The sequence below is a fragment of the Vigna unguiculata genome, chromosome 10 (assembly GCF_037176805.1).
Source record: "Vigna unguiculata cultivar grain cowpea cultivar isolate G323 ecotype 2 chromosome 10, ASM3717680v1, whole genome shotgun sequence".
Taxonomy (NCBI): Eukaryota; Viridiplantae; Streptophyta; class Magnoliopsida; order Fabales; family Fabaceae; genus Vigna; species Vigna unguiculata.
In genome coordinates, this window is record NC_140801.1 from 31,486,292 (window position 1) to 31,508,522 (window position 22,231).

The following is a 22,231-nucleotide window of genomic DNA, read 5'->3' on the forward strand; positions in this document are numbered from 1 at the left end:
ACCTGGCACACCATGATGCCAACACAAACCAGATACAATTCTAACAAAGGGTGTAGAGTAGGAAAGCATAAAACGGTACAGGGGCCGTAACCCTAAAGAAAACATGAAGAAAACTCCGGCCCAGATGGCTAAGCAGTGGAGTCGCCGTTCCCTTGTTGACCACGAGGACCTCGCCCATCTGCTCCCATCAACCGAGTTGATGATCATCGCAAGAAAGAACAGCCACATACAACACAACCATGCAACAAAACGGGTAAGCTAGAGCCAACAACATATACAACATAAAATCAAATACACTTTCATCATCTCACATCCATATAACAACCAAACATGTTATGACTCTTCATTCAATACACTACGACTCGACTCGACTCATCCGGATACGTATAACTCAGTCGAATTCAGCGGATGCTTGCACTTGTGGTGGATACCCCTGCTCAACCGTGAGCTGCTCATCTCCAAGCTATGTGTTACAAGTGTTACGATGAATCAAATCTCCCTCACCACAAGGTTAGCCCTTAATGAATTTCAGGCCTCCTGCTACTCTCACCACAAGAGTCAGTTCGCTCTAAGTGAGACTAACTGGCCCCTTAGAGTGTCAGGATGCAGTCCTTACCTTGAATCCTTACCTAGTTATACAAATGGGGCACCACCATGGACACCCACTAACAGGGGCCATGGAATTACGTCCCGACCACTGAAGTGCAACCCTAAAAGTCTCACCTAGAGACCCCAAGGAATTATGCACTGACACAGGTCGACCTCATTCACATAACCAAAATAATAATTACTATGCATAGATATACATTACTCGTATCAACCTTCGAAGCCAATGCCTTTTGTGATCCAGGCCCCACTCATTCCAACACCTCATAGTTTATCCATGTAAATAAGATCCAACTCATCATGTTATCATGCTACTTTAATATTATCTGTCTCATTTAATTCACACGCCAATTCTCATACCAACCCATCATTTACAATTCATGAGTCATGCAAAATGTACTCCATGCTCCATTATATATATCACTCATCATACAATCATACTCAACCAAAACAGATCATTCAGGAACAAACAGACATTCAATCTCAGAACTGCCTCGCCCAGCACCTCGCTCAGGCTGAGGGGTCTCGCTCAGGCGAGTTCCCCACTCCGCCTAGGCGAGGGCACAAAAACACGAGAATGGACAACGCGGGATCTCGCTTAGGCGAGACCCCTCTCGCCTGGGCGAGTTGTCTGCTCGCTCAAAAGTCGAGCTGGTCGCCTAGGCGGCCTTTTGCGCAAAAGCTCTGGGCGAGCTCCCTGTTCATCTCGCCTAGGCGAGACTGGCTCGCTTGGGCGAGATTAACAGGTCTCGCCAGTGTTTCACCTGCAGCAGCCAAGTTCTTCACCCAAACAGTTCATGCAACATACTCTCACGCATCAAAACGAAATATCACACCATAAAATCAACAACCAACTCATACACGGTTCAGAAGAATGACTCGAAATTAAAACCCTAACTTCCCGTACCTGGAAATAGGTTCGTACAGGACGTTCGACGCGTAACCAAGGAGCACAACAGCTCTAGAACTCACTAAGGAGCTGAAAACAGAAAGTGCATGGAACAAGGGCAGATTAGTACTAAACCCTAACTGCGAAAATACAATGGAAAGCAAAAAGGGAACTCCGATGATCTAGAGGGGTACTTACGTGGAGGAGAAACTGATTCGGAGTTAGCTCGAGAGACTTGGGGAGGAACCCTAGCAGAGCTCTAGTACGGAAGGGGAAGGTGACGGCTGCTGAGTTTCTGCAAGAGTGAGAGTGAGTGTGGAATTAGGGCAGACCTAAGGACTTATATGTTGGGTCGGCCTTAGGCCCACTTACAAGGGCAGCCCACTAATCTTTAGGGCAGAAAATATAAAGGAGCCTTACAAAAATAATTTTAGTTATAAGAAAAACATTTATCTTAAATTTATTTTTCTATAGAATAAGATTTTCTTTTAACTACTAATTATCATATTTTACTATTTTTTAATTTTTGTGTTAATTAATTAATTAAAAAAATTAATTTTAATTATAAAAGTAATATTTATTATAGGAAAGCATTTATCCTAAATTTCCTTTTTTTTATAATATTATTTTTTTAATACTAATTATTATATTTTATTAACTTTTGTGTTAATTAATTAATTGATTTAAATTTTATTCATAAAAATAATTTTAATTATTGAAAACCATTTATTTTGAATTTCTTTTTTTTACAATATAATATTTTCTCACCATTAATTATGAATACTTTATTACTTTCTTAATTTTTGTGCTAATTAATTAATTGATTTATTTAAATTTTATTGGTAAAAGTAATTTTAAGTATAGTAATGTTGATATTTCGTTACTCTTTTAATTTTTTTGTTAAATATTTAATTAATTAATTTAAATTTTATTGATAAAAATAATAATAGTTAATATTAATAAAATTACAATTGTTTGAAAAGGAGAGACTAGGCTACGTAAATGTCGGTGTAATCCCATTCCTCAGTTTAAAAACCCCTAACTCCCATTTTCTTCAAAAATCCTATTGCCTCCTATTCTCCTCAAATTTTTTGTGAGGTGCCATGACTATGTTTGCACAGGAAACCTGTAACATCCCAATTTTAGTAGCTTAAAACTAATAAATTAGGATGTTCCATCATAGTGTTCAAAACAGATAAACAAATGTATAAAGTATATTAATACAATCTTACAAATGATCGAACTATATAAATATATCAATTATACATACCAAACATTTCTAACTCTAAACACAAGCTAACCACTTATAACAACTTCCCATTGAGACCTCCTTCCGACCTAAAAGATGGCTCCTCAACCTCCAAAGGTGCCTCTGAAACTGCAACCACCACTGTTCCCACTGAATAGGTGATCATCGCAAAAGGAAAACATACAACACAAGACAGAAACACAGAAGAAGGGTAAGCTAAAAACTTTTAAAGAATTTTCTTAAACGATATAATATATATATATATATATATATATATATATATATATATATATATATATATATATAACAACTACAAACAAGCAGATATTCACATACATATATTTATAGACTACGACTCAACTAATCTGAATACATGCATTACGGTCAGATTAAGTTAGTTTTGCACTTGTAGTGGCATCTCATGCTCTGCAGAGCGACATATTAAGAGTGAAAACTCTACCATAAACAAGGTAAGTCCGTTAACACCTATGGTCAAGGAAAAACCTTTAGGCTAGGACCTCTTGCTCCTCTCACCACATACCCCATTCCTCTCTACTTGAGAATTTGAATGGTTATTAGAGCGTCAGAATAATTGCCAAGACAATCCCTACCTCAATGTATACATACTATCACAATCACAACTAATCCTCCTTGGGTAAGCATCAACCAATCTCAACTCAGTTTCAAAGCTTCTATGATAACTAAAATACCACCCAATTTAACTCAAAAATACAAGTTTCAGGTTCTGACTTACTCGCCCAACAAGTAACACTCGTCTAACCACTGGCCTATGCTCGCTCAACTAGTGGTTCAAGTCTAGGATTTCCCTAACTTGGAAATTTGCCCAACGAGTAGCACTCGCCCAACGAGTTTGCGAATTTGAATAGTTTTGTAAATCAGTGTTTTGCATAATTCTGCATATCAACTCATTTGCCCAGCGAGTAAGCAAATATGCACAATTCTGCAGAAACTGATTTAAGCAAAATTATACCTATTCAACCAATCCATACAACTCCAAAACCTCTACAGAGACCATTCAAGTATCGAACATTAATTCTATCAAAATATTCACACCAATTGCATCCAATTGCACCTATAACATATGGTTTTTCTCAAACAACAAATCAAACCTAAGTATTTATCATTTTCAAACATCACAACCCAGTTCACATATCAAACACATTAGTCAATTACAAAATAATCATATAATAACATTCCTAACAGGTTTGTGAGACATGATAAATATTAGCTTCCCTTACTTGGTATCCTGCTTAAACAACTCTATAAACGTCAAATATCTCTAACTCCATAGGATGCTTTATCTACACATAGAAACATCATAAGAACGATTAGGACATACCATTATGATCACTAATCAGTATAGACTCATACTGATAAATAAAACAATGCATGCAAGCGGAAGAGGTCTTACATGCAACATAAAATAGAAAAGACCAAAAAAAGAGAGCGAAACTTAACTTATGCAAACAGAGAAACTAATAAGTCCAAATTGAAGAGCTCATCAAAAGGATCAATCCTACGGTCTCGGTTCTTCAATCAGACGACCAGAAAGACAAAACACTTAGAAAGAAGTTAAAGAGCTCTAGAAAAGTGGTTTTTAGAGAGATGATGTGTTTTAAAATAAAGAAACTTATTTATAACAATTCTATTTATGCTAAAATCTTTTAATATTAAAATAATCAAGTTTCATAATTTTTAAACCACTATCACTTCTAAAATACCATTTTCTAGTGTTTTACAAAACCAAAGTCTCCTCGTCTTCGATCACACCTTCCTCATTCAAAAAGTTGTTGCTAGTAACATCAGCCACTTTGGGAGTCCCTCTTCCATCGCTACCTTCATCCCTCTAAGAGAGCTTATTCTTTCTCCAGTGAACAACCACCATGTCATTGCTGCATTCTCTGCTAATCAGCGAGTTCAATCTCCGATAATCGACGAGGATTTTAACTAAACAGTGTCATAGAACGGGATCTGCAAGGGTCCGAGACGAGCGTCCATGGAGGAAGAAAATGTGAGCAAGGTGAACGAGATAATGAGCATCTTCGATTAAAAGCTTTTAGTGAAGAAACAATATTGTAACATGGCATGGAGTTGAAGCTGTTGATCTTTTTGTGATTTATTGTGTGATTTTTTTTTCTATATAGTAGTGAAGATTAACAGATAGAGATGTTTGAGTTTTTGATTTTTGGTTTAGGGGATGGATCTTTGATGATTTGTGCATATGAATAGTGATAAAATGACGACTTTTTTTTTCTTGGATTAAAATGTTACTTTTTGGAGATAGTTTTTGTTTCTAGAAATCGTCTGTGAATGATTTTGGTTTGCAACATAAGGTGAAAATGATGAACATAAAGAATTGTGATGAAAATTCTTTGTTGATTTTTTTTTTGTAATTCTAAATGAAGAAATGAATTTTATGTTTATGTGATTTAATCTTCTTATAATTTTTGTTATGAGATGAAAATAGTAATAAGATTGAAAGAAAAAAATCAATAAAAATCAATTCATTAATCGAACATTAAAATTTCAAGATTCGAAAATAAAACAAATAAATATCAATACAGGATTAAACAAATAGTTATAATAAAAAATTATGGACGAATTTTTAGATTTTATCGACGTATTTTATTGTCGATAATTATCGATGAAAGTTCTGATTTGTCACTAAAATTTATCGATGATGATTTTACCAACGGATTTTTGATCCTCGGTAGGTCGTAGATAATTTTGATTTATTGATGAATTTTAAATATCACCGACGATAAATCGTAGATAATATCAATTTTTCTTGTAGTGTTTGGTAGAGTTTAAGAGATAAACGTGAGTGAGGTAGATGAAAAGATGTTTCTAAAGTTTTAACGGATAGGGTTTGTGATCTTTTATTTCCCTCTTTTAGCTAACTTTTATTTTGTTTTCTTTTTTAATTTAAAATAAATAAATGTATGGGTTGAACACGTATAAAAAATTGCATTATTCCTTTAATTTTTTTCCCGTGCAAGATGGATAGAAATTCTCAACACATAAAATTCAGATATAGGGTACCCATACTAATTTTCCACATAATAGTAATGTGTTCCTTTTTGTAGTCCCCTCGGAAGATGATCTTAATGTATTCAGATTCTTCTCCAAGCTTCACAAATGCCCCAATACTTGTAGTACACCCAAGCAACTACAATAACCATAATTATGACGAACTCGTTAAAACCGAAAGATAAAGTTTAAACAACACACCCCGATTGAATTAAAATAAAATCATGTCAAAATAAAATATAAAAAAGGAGTATGAAGTACACTAAAACAAAACACGGTAAAAAAAAGTCAAAATTTCCTAATTTTTTAGCTCTTTCGAATGGCCTTCTTGGGTGTGATAAGCTTGATTTCTGGTCATTGCAAATACTTTTTTTTTTCTTTACAAGACATCCCAATAGTTGGATGCACTTATTTGCATAAAAACACACTCATCACTTCTCATAACATAGTCTCATTAGATTTTCTTAATCAAACCTGGACTAATCTTATTCAAGAAACCAAACATTTAAAACTATGAAGAAAATTGCTAAATAAGTCTATTATAACCAATGTCTCTTTTAAATTTCTTTTATCCTTCACGAATAGGATGATTTCTTATATATATATATATATATATATATATATATATATATATATATATATATATATATATATATATATATATATATATATATAATTTGTCGTCTTGAGATGCCTTTCTCAATTTCTTCTTTGATTGAAGACTCCATTCTCTAGTTCTCAAGAGTTACTATATCAAGTTTTATAATCTTTACACAATCACATTCACTCCAATTTACAAACATGTTCTTCCCTATTTTTCTTCTTTTATTTTGTTTGTTTCTTTCATTCAATACATTCATTCGTTATGCAAAAGTAACAATAAATGCTATTTTAGTATTTTCAAATTCTTTACCAATGGTTATTCATACTAGAATATTTTTCTTGAATGATGTTAGACATGGATTTTATGACATGAATTTGAAAAGAGAAAGATGAAGAACTTTGAAAATAAAGTTTGTAATAGTCAAATAAAAACGAACTTTAGAAATGTTAATATGAATTTATTTGGCTAATCTAGTAGTAACATGGTCATACCAACCTTTCTTGTCATAACCCATTATGAAGTGGAATATATATTTGGACTCACATGCATTGCTTTAAAACATTCCTTCATTACTTGGGTTTAAAATTGAATATGCAATCTTCCTATAATGATATAACTTGGCATTAAATGTTAATCATAGTTAAATAATGAATCTTAAATGTATACTTTTATTGTTGGATTAGTTTACATCTTAACTTGTCATTTTAAAAATAACAGTTATCATAATTCTTTGTTTTTTTTTTTTCAAATAGTTGATGAAGAAAACTTTGAAGGCCACGTTAAAGCAAATTTTGAAGAAAACAATGACCATGTTGAAGAAAATGTTGGAGAACATGATGAAGAAAACTATCATCCAACACTGTTTTGGATTATGGATATCCTTGATTATCTTTAACATCATTGTTGATTCTTGATAGTGTAACTAGGCTATAGTAGGGGGATGAATAGAGCCTACGGGCATTTTCCTACACAAAGAAATATTGCACAAATGATAAAATATAAAGATATATGATCTAAAATAAATAAGAAGCAATGTTGAGGAATATGATAATTGAGTCTCTTTACTTCTAAATATTCAGAATCCCTTCTTCATATCAACTTCTTTATCTAAATATGAATGTTCTACCTTTATCTTTATTTTCATCTTTCTTTGTTATAGTCTTGTTACAATATTGACAAGTGAACCAAATTATACAAATAATAAAGTGGAAAGTCTAGATATAATTTTCCAAGAGACTTATGCTACCCTCGACAAATCTCGCAATTTACATTCAATTAGACAACAAAGTTCACAGAAATGCAAAGGAACTCTTTTTTGTTATTTTATTAAACAGTTGGTGTGCAACAAAAATTTAACATATAGTATTTACATTTGTCAAGACTAGATTTCATTAAATTCATTCTCATGCATTCATAAACATCTCAATTCCACTTTCATGTTAAATCAACTCATAAGAATACTCAAATCCTATTCTTAGTGACTTTGACATATTGTCAACTCATTAAGTTTCAGTTCTTTGAATCCTCAACAACAACAACAATCGCACATTAAGTTCAAGAGTCTTAAGATTGCTAATGAATCATGTTTTATCCCTAGATACAAGCTCCATTAGGTACTTAATTTCATTTCTAGGTTCAAAAGATATTTTTCAACACCTAATGAACCAAATATCAAGCTATGGATGGACAAACCAAAGCAAGCATTAAACATAGAAATCAAATACTAACATTGAAATTGTCCTGGACTGGAGGAGGTCGGTTTAGGGTTGAGAGAAAGAGGGGGTGTTGTCTCGGCAAGTTGCCGAGTTGGGATGTTGATTGGAGGAGGTCGGACTTTGACCGAGAGAAGGAGGAGGACTTTTAGGTATGTTATTTCGGTATGATGACGAGGGGAGATATTTGGATTAGCTTATATTAGCCGATATTTTTGGGGGGTTAGGAGAAGTAGTTGTTATATCCTTAAATATTCTAAAGTGGAAGATAATTCTGTTTTTAAGAGATATTATTATTTTTAAGAGATATTATAGGATTAGATAAGGGGTTTTATTTTAGTTATTATTTAGTAAATCTTGAGGATCAATATTTTGTAACTGATTATAATATAAATAAGAGTATTACTCCCATGGTCAAGGGACAGAGTTTTTTGGCCCAAATAAGTCATAAAGCTTTCATATTGTTTTGGTGAAGAATTATCTCCCATTTTTCTTGACCAGAACATTGGTGCCCACTGTGGGGTACGGTAAAACTCGATCCTTACCCCATCAGGATAATAAACAGCGAAAGAAAAGGAAGCAGGAGAGACGAACAGAAGAATGAATAGAGGCAGAGGAGCATCACGTGAAGGGCCTACTCGGCAACAAATAATGCAGAGCATACTGGAGTTACAAAAGCAGAACGAGGAGATCAGAATGAAGGCGGAAGCCGATCAGGCCCAACTTGAAAAAGAAAGAGAGGAAACTCGCAAGAAAGCGGAAGAAGACTTGCAGGCGTTAAGGGAGGAAGCTTTGGGAGAAAGAGAGAGGTTGCGGAAAAATGCAGAGGAAACGCATCAACGATTGGAGGAGGCACTTCGACAGCAGGAACAATTGCGGAAAGCAAACGAAGATATGCAAAACAGATTAGAGTCTGCTAGGGCTGGTTTTCGCTATTCATCTCGGTTGAATTCTGAGGTGACTGATACCAGTCCTTTGGCAGAGACGATTATGAACGAGCCGATCCCACAGAATTTTGTAATTCCCAAAATCACACCTTTCACAGGGAATTCTGATCCAGAATTACATTTAAAAGCCTTCCAGGCTCGGATGATGATATCGGGTGGTAATGATGCTATACGCTGCAAAATGTTTGTGGGTACCTTGACGGAAATTGCCCTAGAATGGTTCAACACCATACCTAACTCATCTATCAGTTCGTTCCATGATTTCAAGCGTCTTTTCTTGGAGAGGTTCTCAGCAAATAGAGCCAAACCGATGGAGATGGCAGACATGTTTGATATAAGGCAAACCGCCGAAGAAACGTTGAAGCAATTCCTTAACCGATTCACCAACATCAGCATGCGGTTGATAGACCCTAACGAGGGTTTGCTCGTCAAAGCCTTTATGAAAGGGCTTCGGGCTAGCTCGTTTGGTGAGTCCCTGTACCGATATCCACCGAGATCCCTTACAGAGATTAGACAAAGGGCGGCTGTGGAAATAGAAACTGAGGAGGCCATGCGCCACAAAAAGACAGGAGATAGGAAGCTAGTGACTCATTCCAGGAGTGAAAGAGATATGAGACCCTATCGAAGGGAAAGAACTCCTCCTAGGATGAAAACGGATCGGCGTTTTGTCCCTTATGTGGCACAACGAAGGACCGACCATCCGCAAATGCCAGGAATACCGAATCTTAAAGTGCCGATGGCTCAAGTCTTGGAGGATGCAGAGGTAGCTAGACGTTTACGCTATCCTAATGTTGCGGGGAGAACCCTTGGCAATAAATTAGATTCTTGGTGTGAGTTTCATCAAACTAGAGGTCATGGCACCAACTACTGTTATGGTTTGCGTTATCAACTCTCTGTTTTGGCAAACCAGGGGCTCTTGGCAAAATTCATAAAGAGGGGTACCGAGGAGAAATCACCTGAGATTCGCACGGATCCTGATATACATGAGACGCCTGTTTTGGGGGATTTTAATACCATAGCCGGAGGTTTCTCGGGAGGAGGACAAACCAGCTCGGCTAGGAAACGATATGTGAGGAGCGTCATGACCACAGCAGTGGTGGACAAGCCGAGACAAGCCCTAGACATAACATTTTCAAACGAGGATTTGAAAGGTGTAATCCCACATGAAGATGATCCCATAGTGGTGTCAGTGATCATGATGGGAAGGAATGTCCACAGGGTGCTAATTGATCAGGGGAGTTCTGCAGATGTGATGTTTTGGAGCACTTTCATAGGATTGCAAATTCCGATAGATCAATTGAAATCATTTGATGGAGTGCTTGTCGGTTTCTCTGGAGATCCAGTGGAGGTGAAAGGGTATATTGATCTTAGAACAACTTTCAGAGACAAGGAAGATGCGAAGACCGTATTTATACGCTACATAGTAGTCAATGCCCCTTCATCATATAATTTGTTGTTGGGAAGGCCTTCTCTCAACAAGTTAAGGGCTGTAGTGTCAACAATACACTTAAAAATGAAGTTTCCCTCAGATGAGGGGAAAATACTTACTTTGGCTGTAAACCAGGAGACCGCTCGAAAATGTTATGAGGATAGTTTGAAGTTAAAGAGGAAAGTAGCTTATTCAGTGAGCACAACTGGAGTAATATTAGATCCCGAGATAGATCCGAGGTTGGTGCACCCTGATAGAAGGCCTCAGCCTGTGGGAGAGGTGAAGGAGGTGGTTATAGATGGGAAGAAGTTGAGAATTGGGGGTGATTTGAGTCAGGAGCAAGAGCAGCAGCTCATCCGAGTGCTGAAGAAGAATCTTTCTTCATTCGCTTGGACTGTGACCGACATGACGGGGATTGATCCTGATTTTCTATGCCACAAACTTAACATTAATCCATTGGCTAAGCCTAAAGTTCAGAAGCGTAGGCGGTTGAGTGGAGACCGAGCTCAGGCAGCTACTGAGGAGATACATAAATTATTAGAAGCGGCTCATATCCGAGAGATACAATATCCGACCTGGTTAGCAAATGTGGTGATGGTAAAGAAATCAAATGGAAGATGGAGGATGTGTGTGGATTTCACGGACCTGAACAATGCCTGTCCAAAGGATTCATATCCGTTGCCTAATATAGACGCACTAGTCGATAATGCATCGGGATGTGCTTTGCTAAGTTTCTTAGATGCTTATTCGGGATACAACCAAATCAAGATGCATTGGTCCGATGAAGACAAGACGGCATTTATGGGAGGAACAGCAAATTATTGTTATCGGGTAATGCCGTTTGGATTAAAGAATGCAGGAGCCACTTATCAGAGGTTGATGGATCGGATATTGGCCCCCATGTTGGGAAGAAATGTTTATGCGTATGTGGATGACATGGTAGTCACCTCGGTAGAAGAGAAGAAGCATGAGGAGGATTTGGAGGAGTTATTTGTTACCATCAGCAAATACAGACTTAAGCTTAATCCCGAGAAGTGTGTTTTTGGGGTTAAGGCTGGAAAGTTTTTGGGTTTCCTACTCACTGAGAGGGGGATAGAAGCCAATCCAGATAAGTGTGCAGCAATTATAAATATGAGGAGTCCCGGTAATGTAAAAGAAGTACAAAGGTTGACGGGAAGGATCGCGGCTTTGTCCCGTTTCCTTGCCAAAAGTGGAGATCGTGGTTTTCCTTACTTTCAGTGTTTGAAGAAGAACGAACGATTTCAATGGACTGATCAGTGTGAGGAGGCATTCCAAAGGTTGAAAGAATATCTGAGCAAACCGCCGGTATTGTGTAAACCGGAAAAAGGTTCTGAATTATCTTTATACATATCGGTAACCGAACATGCTGTGAGTTCGGTCTTAGTCAGAGAGGGTGACGGGGAGCAGAAACCAGTGTACTTTGTGAGTAAAGTACTCCATGGGGCAGAGGAGAGGTATCCTACCATAGAAAAAGCTGCATTGGCCGTGGTAGTGTCAGCTCGGCGTCTGAGATATTATTTTCAGAATCATGCTGTTAAAGTGAAGACAGATCTACCGATCAGGTATGTTTTGCAAAAACCTGATATATCCGGAAGGTTGGTTAAATGGGCGATAGAGCTGTCAGAGTATGGCCTACAGTATGAGTCACGAGGGCCAATCAAGGCCCAATTCTTGGCTGACTTTGTGGTGGAATTGTCTGAGCCACCTGTGGAGAATCGGGCTGTGGGGGAGATAACGTGGATATTGTCGGTGGATGGAGCTTCTAATTTGAGGGGTAGTGGTGCTGGTATCGTTCTGGAAGGACCGGAAGGGGTATTGATTGAACAATCATTGAGGTTTGCTTTCAAAGCCAGTAATAATCAAGCGGAGTATGAGGCTTTGATAGCTGGTATGCTTTTAGCTAAAGGAATGGGGGCCACTAAGTTGCTGGTGAAAAGTGATTCAGCACTGGTGGCAGGTCAGGTGAATGGCGAGTTCCAAGCTCGTGATCCGCAGTTGGCTAAGTACTTGGAAGTTGTCCAAACTATTGCGAAGAACTTTGTCCTCCTTGAGTTTGTGCATGTTCCGAGGGAGCAGAATTCACGAGCTGATTTGTTATCCAAGTTGGCTAGTTGTTCGAAGCCAGGGCAGCATAAATCGGTGATAAGGGAAACATTGGTAGCTCCTCGGATTGATGCGCAGGAAGAGCATCAAGTGCTAGAGATTTTGGCAATTGAAGAATCTTGGATGGCACCTTTTAAGAGTTATCTTGCGGATGGTAAATTACCTGGGGATTCTAACGAGTCTCAGAAGATAAAGAAGAACTCAAGTCGGTATACGCTGATAGATGGACATTTGTTCAGGTATGGGCACTCCAGACCTTTGTTGATTTGTGTTGGAAGAAAGGAAGCAGATCGTCTCATGGCCGAGCTCCATGAGGGGATTTGTGGAAGCCACGTAGGGGGAAGGGCATTGATGCTCCGAATAATCCGAGGAGGGTTCTTTTGGCCCACTATGAAAGGTGATTGTATAGAATACGCCAAGAAGTGTGAATCGTGTCAGAAACATGCTGATTGGAGTCATGCTCCGCCAGAGGTATTGCATTCTATTAGTACACCTTGGCCTTTTCACACTTGGGGAATAGACATCTTAGGTCCGTTTCCTAAGGCGGTGAGGCAATTCAAGTTTTTGATCGTAGCTGTAGAATATTTTACGAAGTGGATCGAAGCCGAACCGGTTGCTGTTATCTCGGGGGGGCGAATCCGAGAGTTCATTTGGAAGAATATAATATGCCGATTCGGGGTACCACGTCGGATTATTTCAGACAATGGAACTCAATTCGCATGCTCGCAGGTAAGGCAGTTGTGCGCGGAAATAGGGATTAAACAGGTCTTTTCATCGGTAGAGCATCCTCAGACAAACGGGCAGGCGGAAGCAGCTAATAGAGTGATATTAAGGGGATTGAAGCGAAGATTGGTAGAGACGAAGGGGGAATGGCCAAACGAAGTGTCTCGGGTGCTGTGGGCTTATCATACTACTCCTCAGACAACTACCAGAGAGACTCCCTTCTCGTTGGTGTACGGAACTGATGCAATGATTCCAATTGAGGTTATGGAAAGCACTAGGAGAGTGAGATTGTTTGACGAGAAGATTTCTGAGATTGGTTTGCGGGCAAACCTTGATGTTATAGATGAGGTTCGAGACTTGGCCCAAATTTCTAATGAGGCAATGAAGAGAAGATTAGAGAGAAGTTACAAGACTAAGGTGGTACCACGGAAGTTCCAAGAACAAGATCTGGTATTAAGAAAAGCGCAATTGATTCAGATGGATAGCAAATTGGCTCCAAAGTGGACTGGGCCTTATCGAATCAAACGAGTGTTGAGAGAAGGAGCTTATAAGTTGGAGACGCTGGAAGGGAAGGAAATTCCGAGGACATGGAATGCAGCTAATTTACGTTTTTATTTTAGCTAAAATTTTTGTTGAGTTGTTTTGCTTTTGCTTTTTGTAAGAACACTTGTGTTTGATTTCTAATATTATAGTGTTGTTTCACCTGTTCTCTTCCGAGTTTATACACTCGAGGTAAATTCCGAGTTTATACACTCGAGGTAAATTCCGAGTTTATACACTCGAGGTAAATTCCGAGTTTATACACTCGAGGTAAATTCCGAGTTTATACACTCGAGGTAAATTCCGAGTTTATACACTCGAGGTAAATTCCGAGTTTATACACTCGAGGTAAATTCCGAGTTTATACACTCGAGGTAAATTCCGAGTTTATACACTCGAGGTAAATTCCGAGTTTATACACTCGAGGTAAATTCCGAGTTTATACACTCGAGGTAAATTCCGAGTTTATACACTCGAGGTAAATTCCGAGTTTATACACTCGAGGTAAAATTCTGAGTTTGTATACTCGAGGCTAAAAGGAGTTACCATTGAGAGCTCGGTTTGTAAACGAGTAATTGTTTTCTGAGAAGTTTTGGTGTTTGCAGAGGTGAGAACTCGGTTTGTAAGCGAGTAATTGTTTTCTGAGAAGTTTTGGTGTTTGCAGGGGTGAGAGCTCGGTTTGTAAACGAGTAATTGTTTTCTGAGAAGTTTTGGTGTTTGCAGAGGTGAGAACTCGGTTTGTAAACGAGTAATTGTTTTATGAGAAGTTTTGGTGTTTGCAGGGGTGAGAGCTCGGTTTGTAAACGAGTAATTGTTTTCTGAGAAGTTTTGGTGTTTGCAGGGGTGAGAGCTCGGATTATAGATGAGTGGTGTTAATATCAAGTTTGGTTCATAAATGAGTTGGGGTTTTAAATAGGTTGTAGTACTGAGAGCTCGGATTATAGATGAGTGGTGTTAATATCAAGTTTGGTTCATAAATGAGTTGGGGTTTTAAATAGGTTGTAGTACTGAGAGCTCGGATTATAGATGAGTGGTGTTAATATCATTTTCATTATTTAACAAGTTTGGTTCATAAATGAGTTGGGGTTTTAAATAGGTTGTAGTACTGAGAGCTCGGATTATAGACGAGTTGCGTTAATATCATTTTTGGTGTTTAATAAGTGTGGTTCATAAATGAGTTGGGGGTTTAAATAGGATGTTGAGTTGAGAAGCTCGGGTTTTAAACGAGTTGTTGCTTGGCTTGATAAAAGTATAGGCTATTTATTGTTTAAGTGTTTTGAAAGATCGGGGAGATCGGTTTATAAATGAGTTATTATCTAGTCGAGTAATTGATGTGTGTAGGAAATAAGGAAAGTAAAAATGTAATTTAAAGCATAATGTGTGTTAAGTACATGCAGGAAGGTAGGAATATAGAAATGGACAAGTTAAAATTTCAAGGAACAAAAGGAGAGCAGGAGGAAGAGACGCTTAGTCGTCAATGTCAATGAGTTGTCCATCAACCACTGCCTTGGAGATGTCCGCTGCTGATAAGTCTGCATCAGGATGAAGAACTCGAACTTGATCCAGGGCTAGTTGAAATCCCATATTTAGCGAGGCGCCGATCTGATCCTTGAGGAGCTCTGAATTTTGGACAAAGTCTTTCTCTTTGAGGACCCAGCCTTCTTTCTCAGCTTCAAGGGCTTTCAGCTGGTTTTGCAGATCGGCAATTAATTCATCTGATTTCTTGACTTGAATTGTCAGTTCAGATATTTCGTTGGTTAAGCGGGAGGTCTCGGTCTTGGAAAGAGCCAAGGCTCGATCTTTCTGTTCAAGATCAAGAGTTTTTTGGGTGGTTTGTAGGGTGAACTGGTCCATCAGCATGATACTAGTGGCCTCGGCCCTATGGAGATCAGCTAGGAGGTTTTCGTGGAGAGTTTGGGGATCTTGGGCTCTGAGGAGATTGACGTCGTGGCGAAGGTAGTTATGTTTTCGGCTATGCTGAGAGTGAAGGAATTGAGGGTGCCAGAAGCTTAATTCCGTATTGTCTACGGTATGGAGTGGGGCTATTGGGGTCTGAGAGGTTGACTGTTGGGAGGTGGTCTCGGCAATCCTCTTACCCCGAGCTCTAGATCGTCGGGTTAAGGCTTCGTGGTCAGGTTCCGAGACTTCTTCGTTGAGTTCGATACGAGGAGGAGGAGGAGGAGCTGAAGGACTGGCGCCGGGAGTGGAGGTTTTTTGTCTTTTAAGTTGGCGGGCTCGTTTCAGCATATCTTCATGGGACATCGCCATCAGGCTATCTGCAAAATTAAAAGAAGTCGGTTAGAAGGAGAGAGTCAATAATAAAGCTGTTATAATAGAGAAACGGTTGTAAAGTGAGTACCGATGTGAAATTTTAGGTCTACTACTCGGAATTCCAGCTCTAAAAGTTTTCGAGTATCAAAAACAACATCCAGTTGTTCCAGCATCAGGCAGTCTTTTTTCTCGGAGGGGTCCAGGTCGTCTAATTGCCGAGGGGATTGAAGGTTAGGGGATTGGCACCAGTACAGAGGAAAGCCTTCTAAAAGGGAAGAATTAGGGTCGGGTGCGACTATTTTTATAAAGATGCCTTTAAAGCCTTTGTAAGAGGAGTTATACAAGGTTAGAAGGGCTCGACCGCTAACTCCACTAAGAGAGGCTAACAGATGTTTGTGAGGGGATCTCAACTCAAAAAAGTAAAGAAACATGTTGCTCGAGGGGGTGATACCGAAGTGGGTACATAAAATCTGAAATGCCCTAATAAAAGCCCAGCTGTTAGGGTGGAGTTGACAAGGAGAAACGTTCAAAACAGTAAGGAGTTCTTTTTCAAAGGTGTTGAAGGGGAGGCGTAAACCTAATTTTTCAAATAAGGTAATGTACATGAAGGTGAATTTGTGAGGGGAAATAGGGAATAAGTTGCCGTCCCTGCAAATGGGTTCATCGTTTTCACAAGCTACTACCGTTACATCAGATTCATTACTTTTACACAGTGTCTGATGGCGCCTAAAGGCTCTAACCCTAGTAAGGGTGGTCATGGTAGAGGTTTCTCGTCGCAAGGCCAGAGGGGCCCAAGAATAGAGGGCGTTGTAATGATCGTTCATGAAGGGCGATTAAATTATACCAAAGGAGGGATTTTTCTCGAAATAAGTTAGGGTAATCGAAAAAGAGGGTGCAATCTAAAAACACAATGTAGAGACAGAGACAATATATAAGGAACCAGTGCAAAGAACCAGAAAATGCAGACACAGAATTTGAAAGAGGGAAAAGAAGAAGTACCTGGAGGAAGAAAATGGCGGTTGGGCAAGACGGGGAGGTGGAAAGCTTGATTGGAAAGTGAGGCAAATGTGAGGGGTGAGAAAATGGTTAAGGGAGGGAATTGAAAAGGCGGAATAAGTGTCGTTTGATATTCAAAAGGGGGATGGTGAAAGGGTAACCGTTGGATGATTTACACGTGGGGGCGTGAATGCAGGGAGTAACGGCAGATACGTTACGTGTGAAGGCGTAACTGCAGGAAGTAATGATGATTTTACGGGAATTAGTGAAAGACAGGGGTGACAAGACAAATTCTGCTCTCTTCGTCTTAGGGCCGAGTTCGTGCACAATTTGGAGAGCTATGTCCTGGACTGGAGGAGGTCGGTTTAGGGTTGAGAGAAAGAGGGGGTGTTGTCTCGGCAAGTTGCCGAGTTGGGATGTTGATTGGAGGAGGTCGGACTTTGACCGAGAGAAGGAGGAGGACTTTTAGGTATGTTATTTCGGTATGATGACGAGGGGAGATATTTGGATTAGCTTATATTAGCCGATATTTTTGGGGGGTTAGGAGAAGTAGTTGTTATATCCTTAAATATTCTAAAGTGGAAGATAATTCTGTTTTTAAGAGATATTATTATTTTTAAGAGATATTATAGGATTAGATAAGGGGTTTTATTTTAGTTATTATTTAGTAAATCTTGAGGATCAATATTTTGTAACTGATTATAATATAAATAAGAGTATTACTCCCATGGTCAAGGGACAGAGTTTTTTGGCCCAAATAAGTCATAAAGCTTTCATATTGTTTTGGTGAAGAATTATCTCCCATTTTTCTTGACCAGAACAGAAATAAAAAAAACATATGTATTAACCTTGAAAAATACATAAGAAATCAGTTTATTATATCTAATATCAACAAATAGGTTTAGTTTTCTATGGTAGAGAACCTATGGTTTAACAAATTGAAGAATAAGGAAGAAATTGAAACCATAAATAAAAAAACAAGGCATATTCCAAGATTCTTGGTAGTTGCTCAACGCTCCCATGACGCGTCCCATTTGTATCTCCACCTCCTATTTTGTGAACCATCTTCCTCCTCAACCCAAAAGGGACAAAACCTCCACAGATGAAGATGAAGACCTAAAGGGGAGAAAGGAAAGCTTCCCAACACTATAGGAAATTTCTAGTTGTGAAAACGTGGAAGATGGATGATTTTGATCTATGACACATCGATTAAAATATTTCAGCAATGCACAGGTCGTTAGGCAACTTATAGTTGCTTGGTGAATTGATCTTGCCTTTGGGCCTGAAAATTGTACTTGAATGCATTTTAATTGAATGATAATGTTTGATATATTCTCCAATCTTATGAGCTTTCCGCTTATCTACAAAATATTTCACAAATAAATCCCAAATACTTATCTTTCCAAAATTATTTAATAAACCCTTAAATATTTAAAAGAAAATAATAATTAAAATATTAATAAAAGATAAAAAATATATATAATAAAAAACATGATAATGGAATTAGACAATTGAACCTGTTTAGCATTGCATGCATAATTCACTATGGACTCACTAAAGAATCAACCCAAAAATATTTAGCCTTCTATGTGGAAGAAAAGAGAATAAATTATAAAAGAGGAAATAAAAAAATCTAATGTATGCCTAAGTGACGAGAAGAGAGGTGTGGGTGGTGAGTGGTGATGGACAATGGCGGATCCTAAAGTATTTATAAGGGGGCCTTGACCCCTCTAATTTTTTTTGTTCTATATATGTAAAATTAATATATATATATATATATATGTATAATTATTTTTTAATTTTAATGTATTTTATGAATTTGATACCTCTAAAACTTATATACATTTATCTTGGGTTTAAGTATGTTTTCAGTCTCTAAGCTTTGACACAAAATTGGAATTCGTCTTTTTTTAAAACTTTAATATATTTTAGTACCTAAAATTAAAAAATGAATGAATATAGTCTTTTTAACCCTATTATGTTAAATTTTTTTGAAGTGTCAAACGCGTTTCATGTTTGCATTTGAGTTGTTTACACTGTTTGATATGTTCCTGCTTCAGTATTTGTTAGGAAACACATTTAACACATCAAAATTTTATAACGTAATTGGGTTACAAGGACTATATCCCTTCATTTGTAAAGTTTAAGGACCAAAAATATATCAAAGTTTTTGCAATGACGAATTCCAATTTCGCGTCAAAGTTCTAGGACTAAAAACATACTTACCCTTTTATCTTGTCACCCTTTATAATTTGTCTGAAGACCCGCCACTAGTGATGGATGATTGTTCTCTATAAGGAAAGTTATCATAACATCATCAAAACTCACTTAATTTTGTTCTACTTAAGGAAATATATATAAAACTATCCTATATCACAATTAAAGAATAGTTGTTTGTTATTATGTTTGGATTGTGCTAAATTTTTAAATAAAATCATTGAATTCAAATCAACAAAACAAATCTCTATTGGCGCATTCAAAGGTCCACTAGATTGTTTATCATAAGTCCACATACCGGGTGGTCTAATGAGAATCAACAAACTAGAAGCTTTGTGACTTCACTTATTCCTCAACTGCACAAAAGCACATATTAGAGCATTCAAAGAGCACGTGCCAATTTAAGCATAAAATTCACTTATCATAACATCATAACGTCTATTAAGGCTTAAAACCATACTTTTACCATTGATTTTATAGTTGAAGATTAGTTCAAACCAACTATATTCTAAATATGAGTAAAAATGTAATCATCAACTACTATGTAGAATAAGTCCTAACTAGGGATGTTAACGGGGCGGGTAGGGTACAGGTAGTCACTAATGCAATTTTATGTTTTGACAGCGCCTTATATGCCTCGGTTCTGGTGCAAACGAGGCATATTATGATGTGGTGGCATTTTTTGTAATTTAAGTGAACTTTTATGCCTCAGGTCTCATTAAAATTGAGGCAGAATAGGTGTTATTGCCTCGGTTGTAATTATAACCGAGACAGATCTCTCTCAAATTTTTTAATTTCCTGCTATTTTAAATATTTTAAAATGATCACATACTTTTACGTCTCGGGTCCCATTAAACCGAGGCATGAAAGTAATTATGCTTTGGTCATATATAACCCGAGGCAATTAGGCTTTTTAGGGTTAAAAAACCCAAATCAGTTCACTGTTCCTGTGCCTTCTTCTTTCTTCCTTCAACGTCTTCTTCTTGCTTCTGCAATGCAAAACACGTGCGCACCAGGCTCTCCACCGCTCCCTGCGCCAGCCACTCCACTGCTTTGTGCGCTAGCCACTCCGTTCACACCTCCACCGCAGTTTGGCCGTTGAACAGGGCATTGTTGGGCTGCCTCCATTGTCGCGGGATTGAACAGTATGTAAATTGACGCATTGTGATAGGTTTTTGTCTTATGTACTTGGCTCTTTGAACACTTTCTCCACCCGTAAGCACTTTCAAAATTCAATCTTTCAACTTTTCATTTCCATTTCCATGGTTCTTTGCCTTGAAACTTGTTGAACTTATCTGATTCCCAAGCCAAATATTATTGTAATTCTTAATCTGCAAATTTGCCTGAGCTTGTTTCTTCCTTTCAAGGTTCGATAAAGGAAGAAAAAATGAAGGTTGCAAGAACAATATATATAACAGCAAAAGAATGTAGAAGAAGATGGAGCACTTAGAGGGTAGCACCAACAGCAACACCAAATCCCGTTTCGGAATGTTAAAGTTTCTCCTTTTACCAGTGCAAAGATTATTAGAATGTGTGTTTTGTGTATTGAAAATTGGAAATGGAACAAGTTTCATGTACTTGGAGGAGATGAAAGAACACGAACTAAATTTCAATTTCTTTTTTTAATTTTTTATGTTTATTAGGTCTCAGTTGAAGTAAGACCCAAGGCATTAATCTTCGTATATGCCTTGGTTATGAACCGAGGCATAAACCTCTCCTTTTTTACCTCACCAAGATATGCCTCAGTTATGAACCTACAGTAAAAGGGCCAAAATAACCGTGACCAAATCTACTCTCTGCACTAGTGAGTAGCTCCCCCGTGCCCTACCCGCTGGATAAATATTCGTCTCGTACCCATACCCATATTCGTCGGATATCCGTTATGCAGGTACGACTACAACAAATTTGAAGATTTGCGAGGGAATAATCCCTAGCTAATCCCTCGCTAATCTCTCACAAAACGATTTAGCGAAGGATTAGCGAGGAAACAACGAGGACACTGAACCCTAGCTAAATTATAGGTAGTTATTAGCCAGGGAACTACTCTGTAGCAAATCCCTAGCTAAATTGTAGCTAATCCCTAGTAAGGTGGTTGTAGCAAATCCCTAACTAATTCCTAGAAAAATTTTTGTAGCAAATCCCTAACAAATTGGTTGTAGCAAATCCCTAGCTAATCCCTAGCAAAATTTTTGTAGCAAATCCCTAGCTAATCCCTAGCAAACTGATTGTAGCAAATCCCTAGCTAATTCCTAGCAAAATATTTGTAGCAAATCCCTAGTTAATCCCTAGCAAATTGGTTGTAGCAAATCTCTCGCTAATCCCTAACAAACTTGTAGTAGCAAATCCCTAGCTAATCCCTAGCAAAATGTTTGTAGCGAATCCCTAACAAATTCCTAACAAATTAGTTGTACCAAATCCCTAGCTAATCCCTAGCAAACTATTTGTAGCAAATCCCTAGCTAATCCCTAACAAAGTGGTTGTAGAAAATCTCTCGCTAATCCCTAGCAAAGTGATCCCTAGCTAAACCTTAACTAATCCCTCGCCAATTGTAATACTTTATCTCTAGCTAAACCCTAACTAATTCCTTACCAATTATAATCCTTATAAAATGTATTTAGTTATCAATATTACGTAAAATTATAATCAATTTCGCCAACCAATTTATATGAAACATGTAAAATTTTAACACTTGTGATAGTTTCTATAAAGCAAAACTTGACATAAAAAAGAACCCCAAATTTACAAGAAAGAAATCACAGAGAAGTTTCGCCATAAGTTCTATGTGAACTGCACATTGCAATTCAGTGTAAGCACACAGAGAAGGAACAACAATGAAAAAATAACAAAATTGAGCTAACTAGAAACAAGAAAGT

The 22,231-nt window shown here is 37.8% G+C and overlaps 1 protein-coding gene across 1 annotated transcript; it reads left to right on the forward strand.

Annotated features, from left to right (window-relative positions):
• The first annotated feature begins 8,711 nt into the window (after positions 1-8,711).
• Positions 8,712-13,958, forward strand: LOC114165362 (uncharacterized). Its single transcript, XM_028050006.1, has one exon. It carries the CDS (start codon positions 8,712-8,714, stop codon positions 13,956-13,958), a length of 5,247 nt encoding a protein of 1,748 aa, XP_027905807.1.
• Positions 13,959-22,231: the final 8,273 nt, after the last annotated feature.

What these genes read in the sequence shown, in the direction of transcription:
- LOC114165362 (XM_028050006.1), top strand. Translation starts at nt 8,712, where the DNA reads ATGAATAGAGGCAGAGGAGCATCACGTGAAGGGCCTACTCGGCAACAA.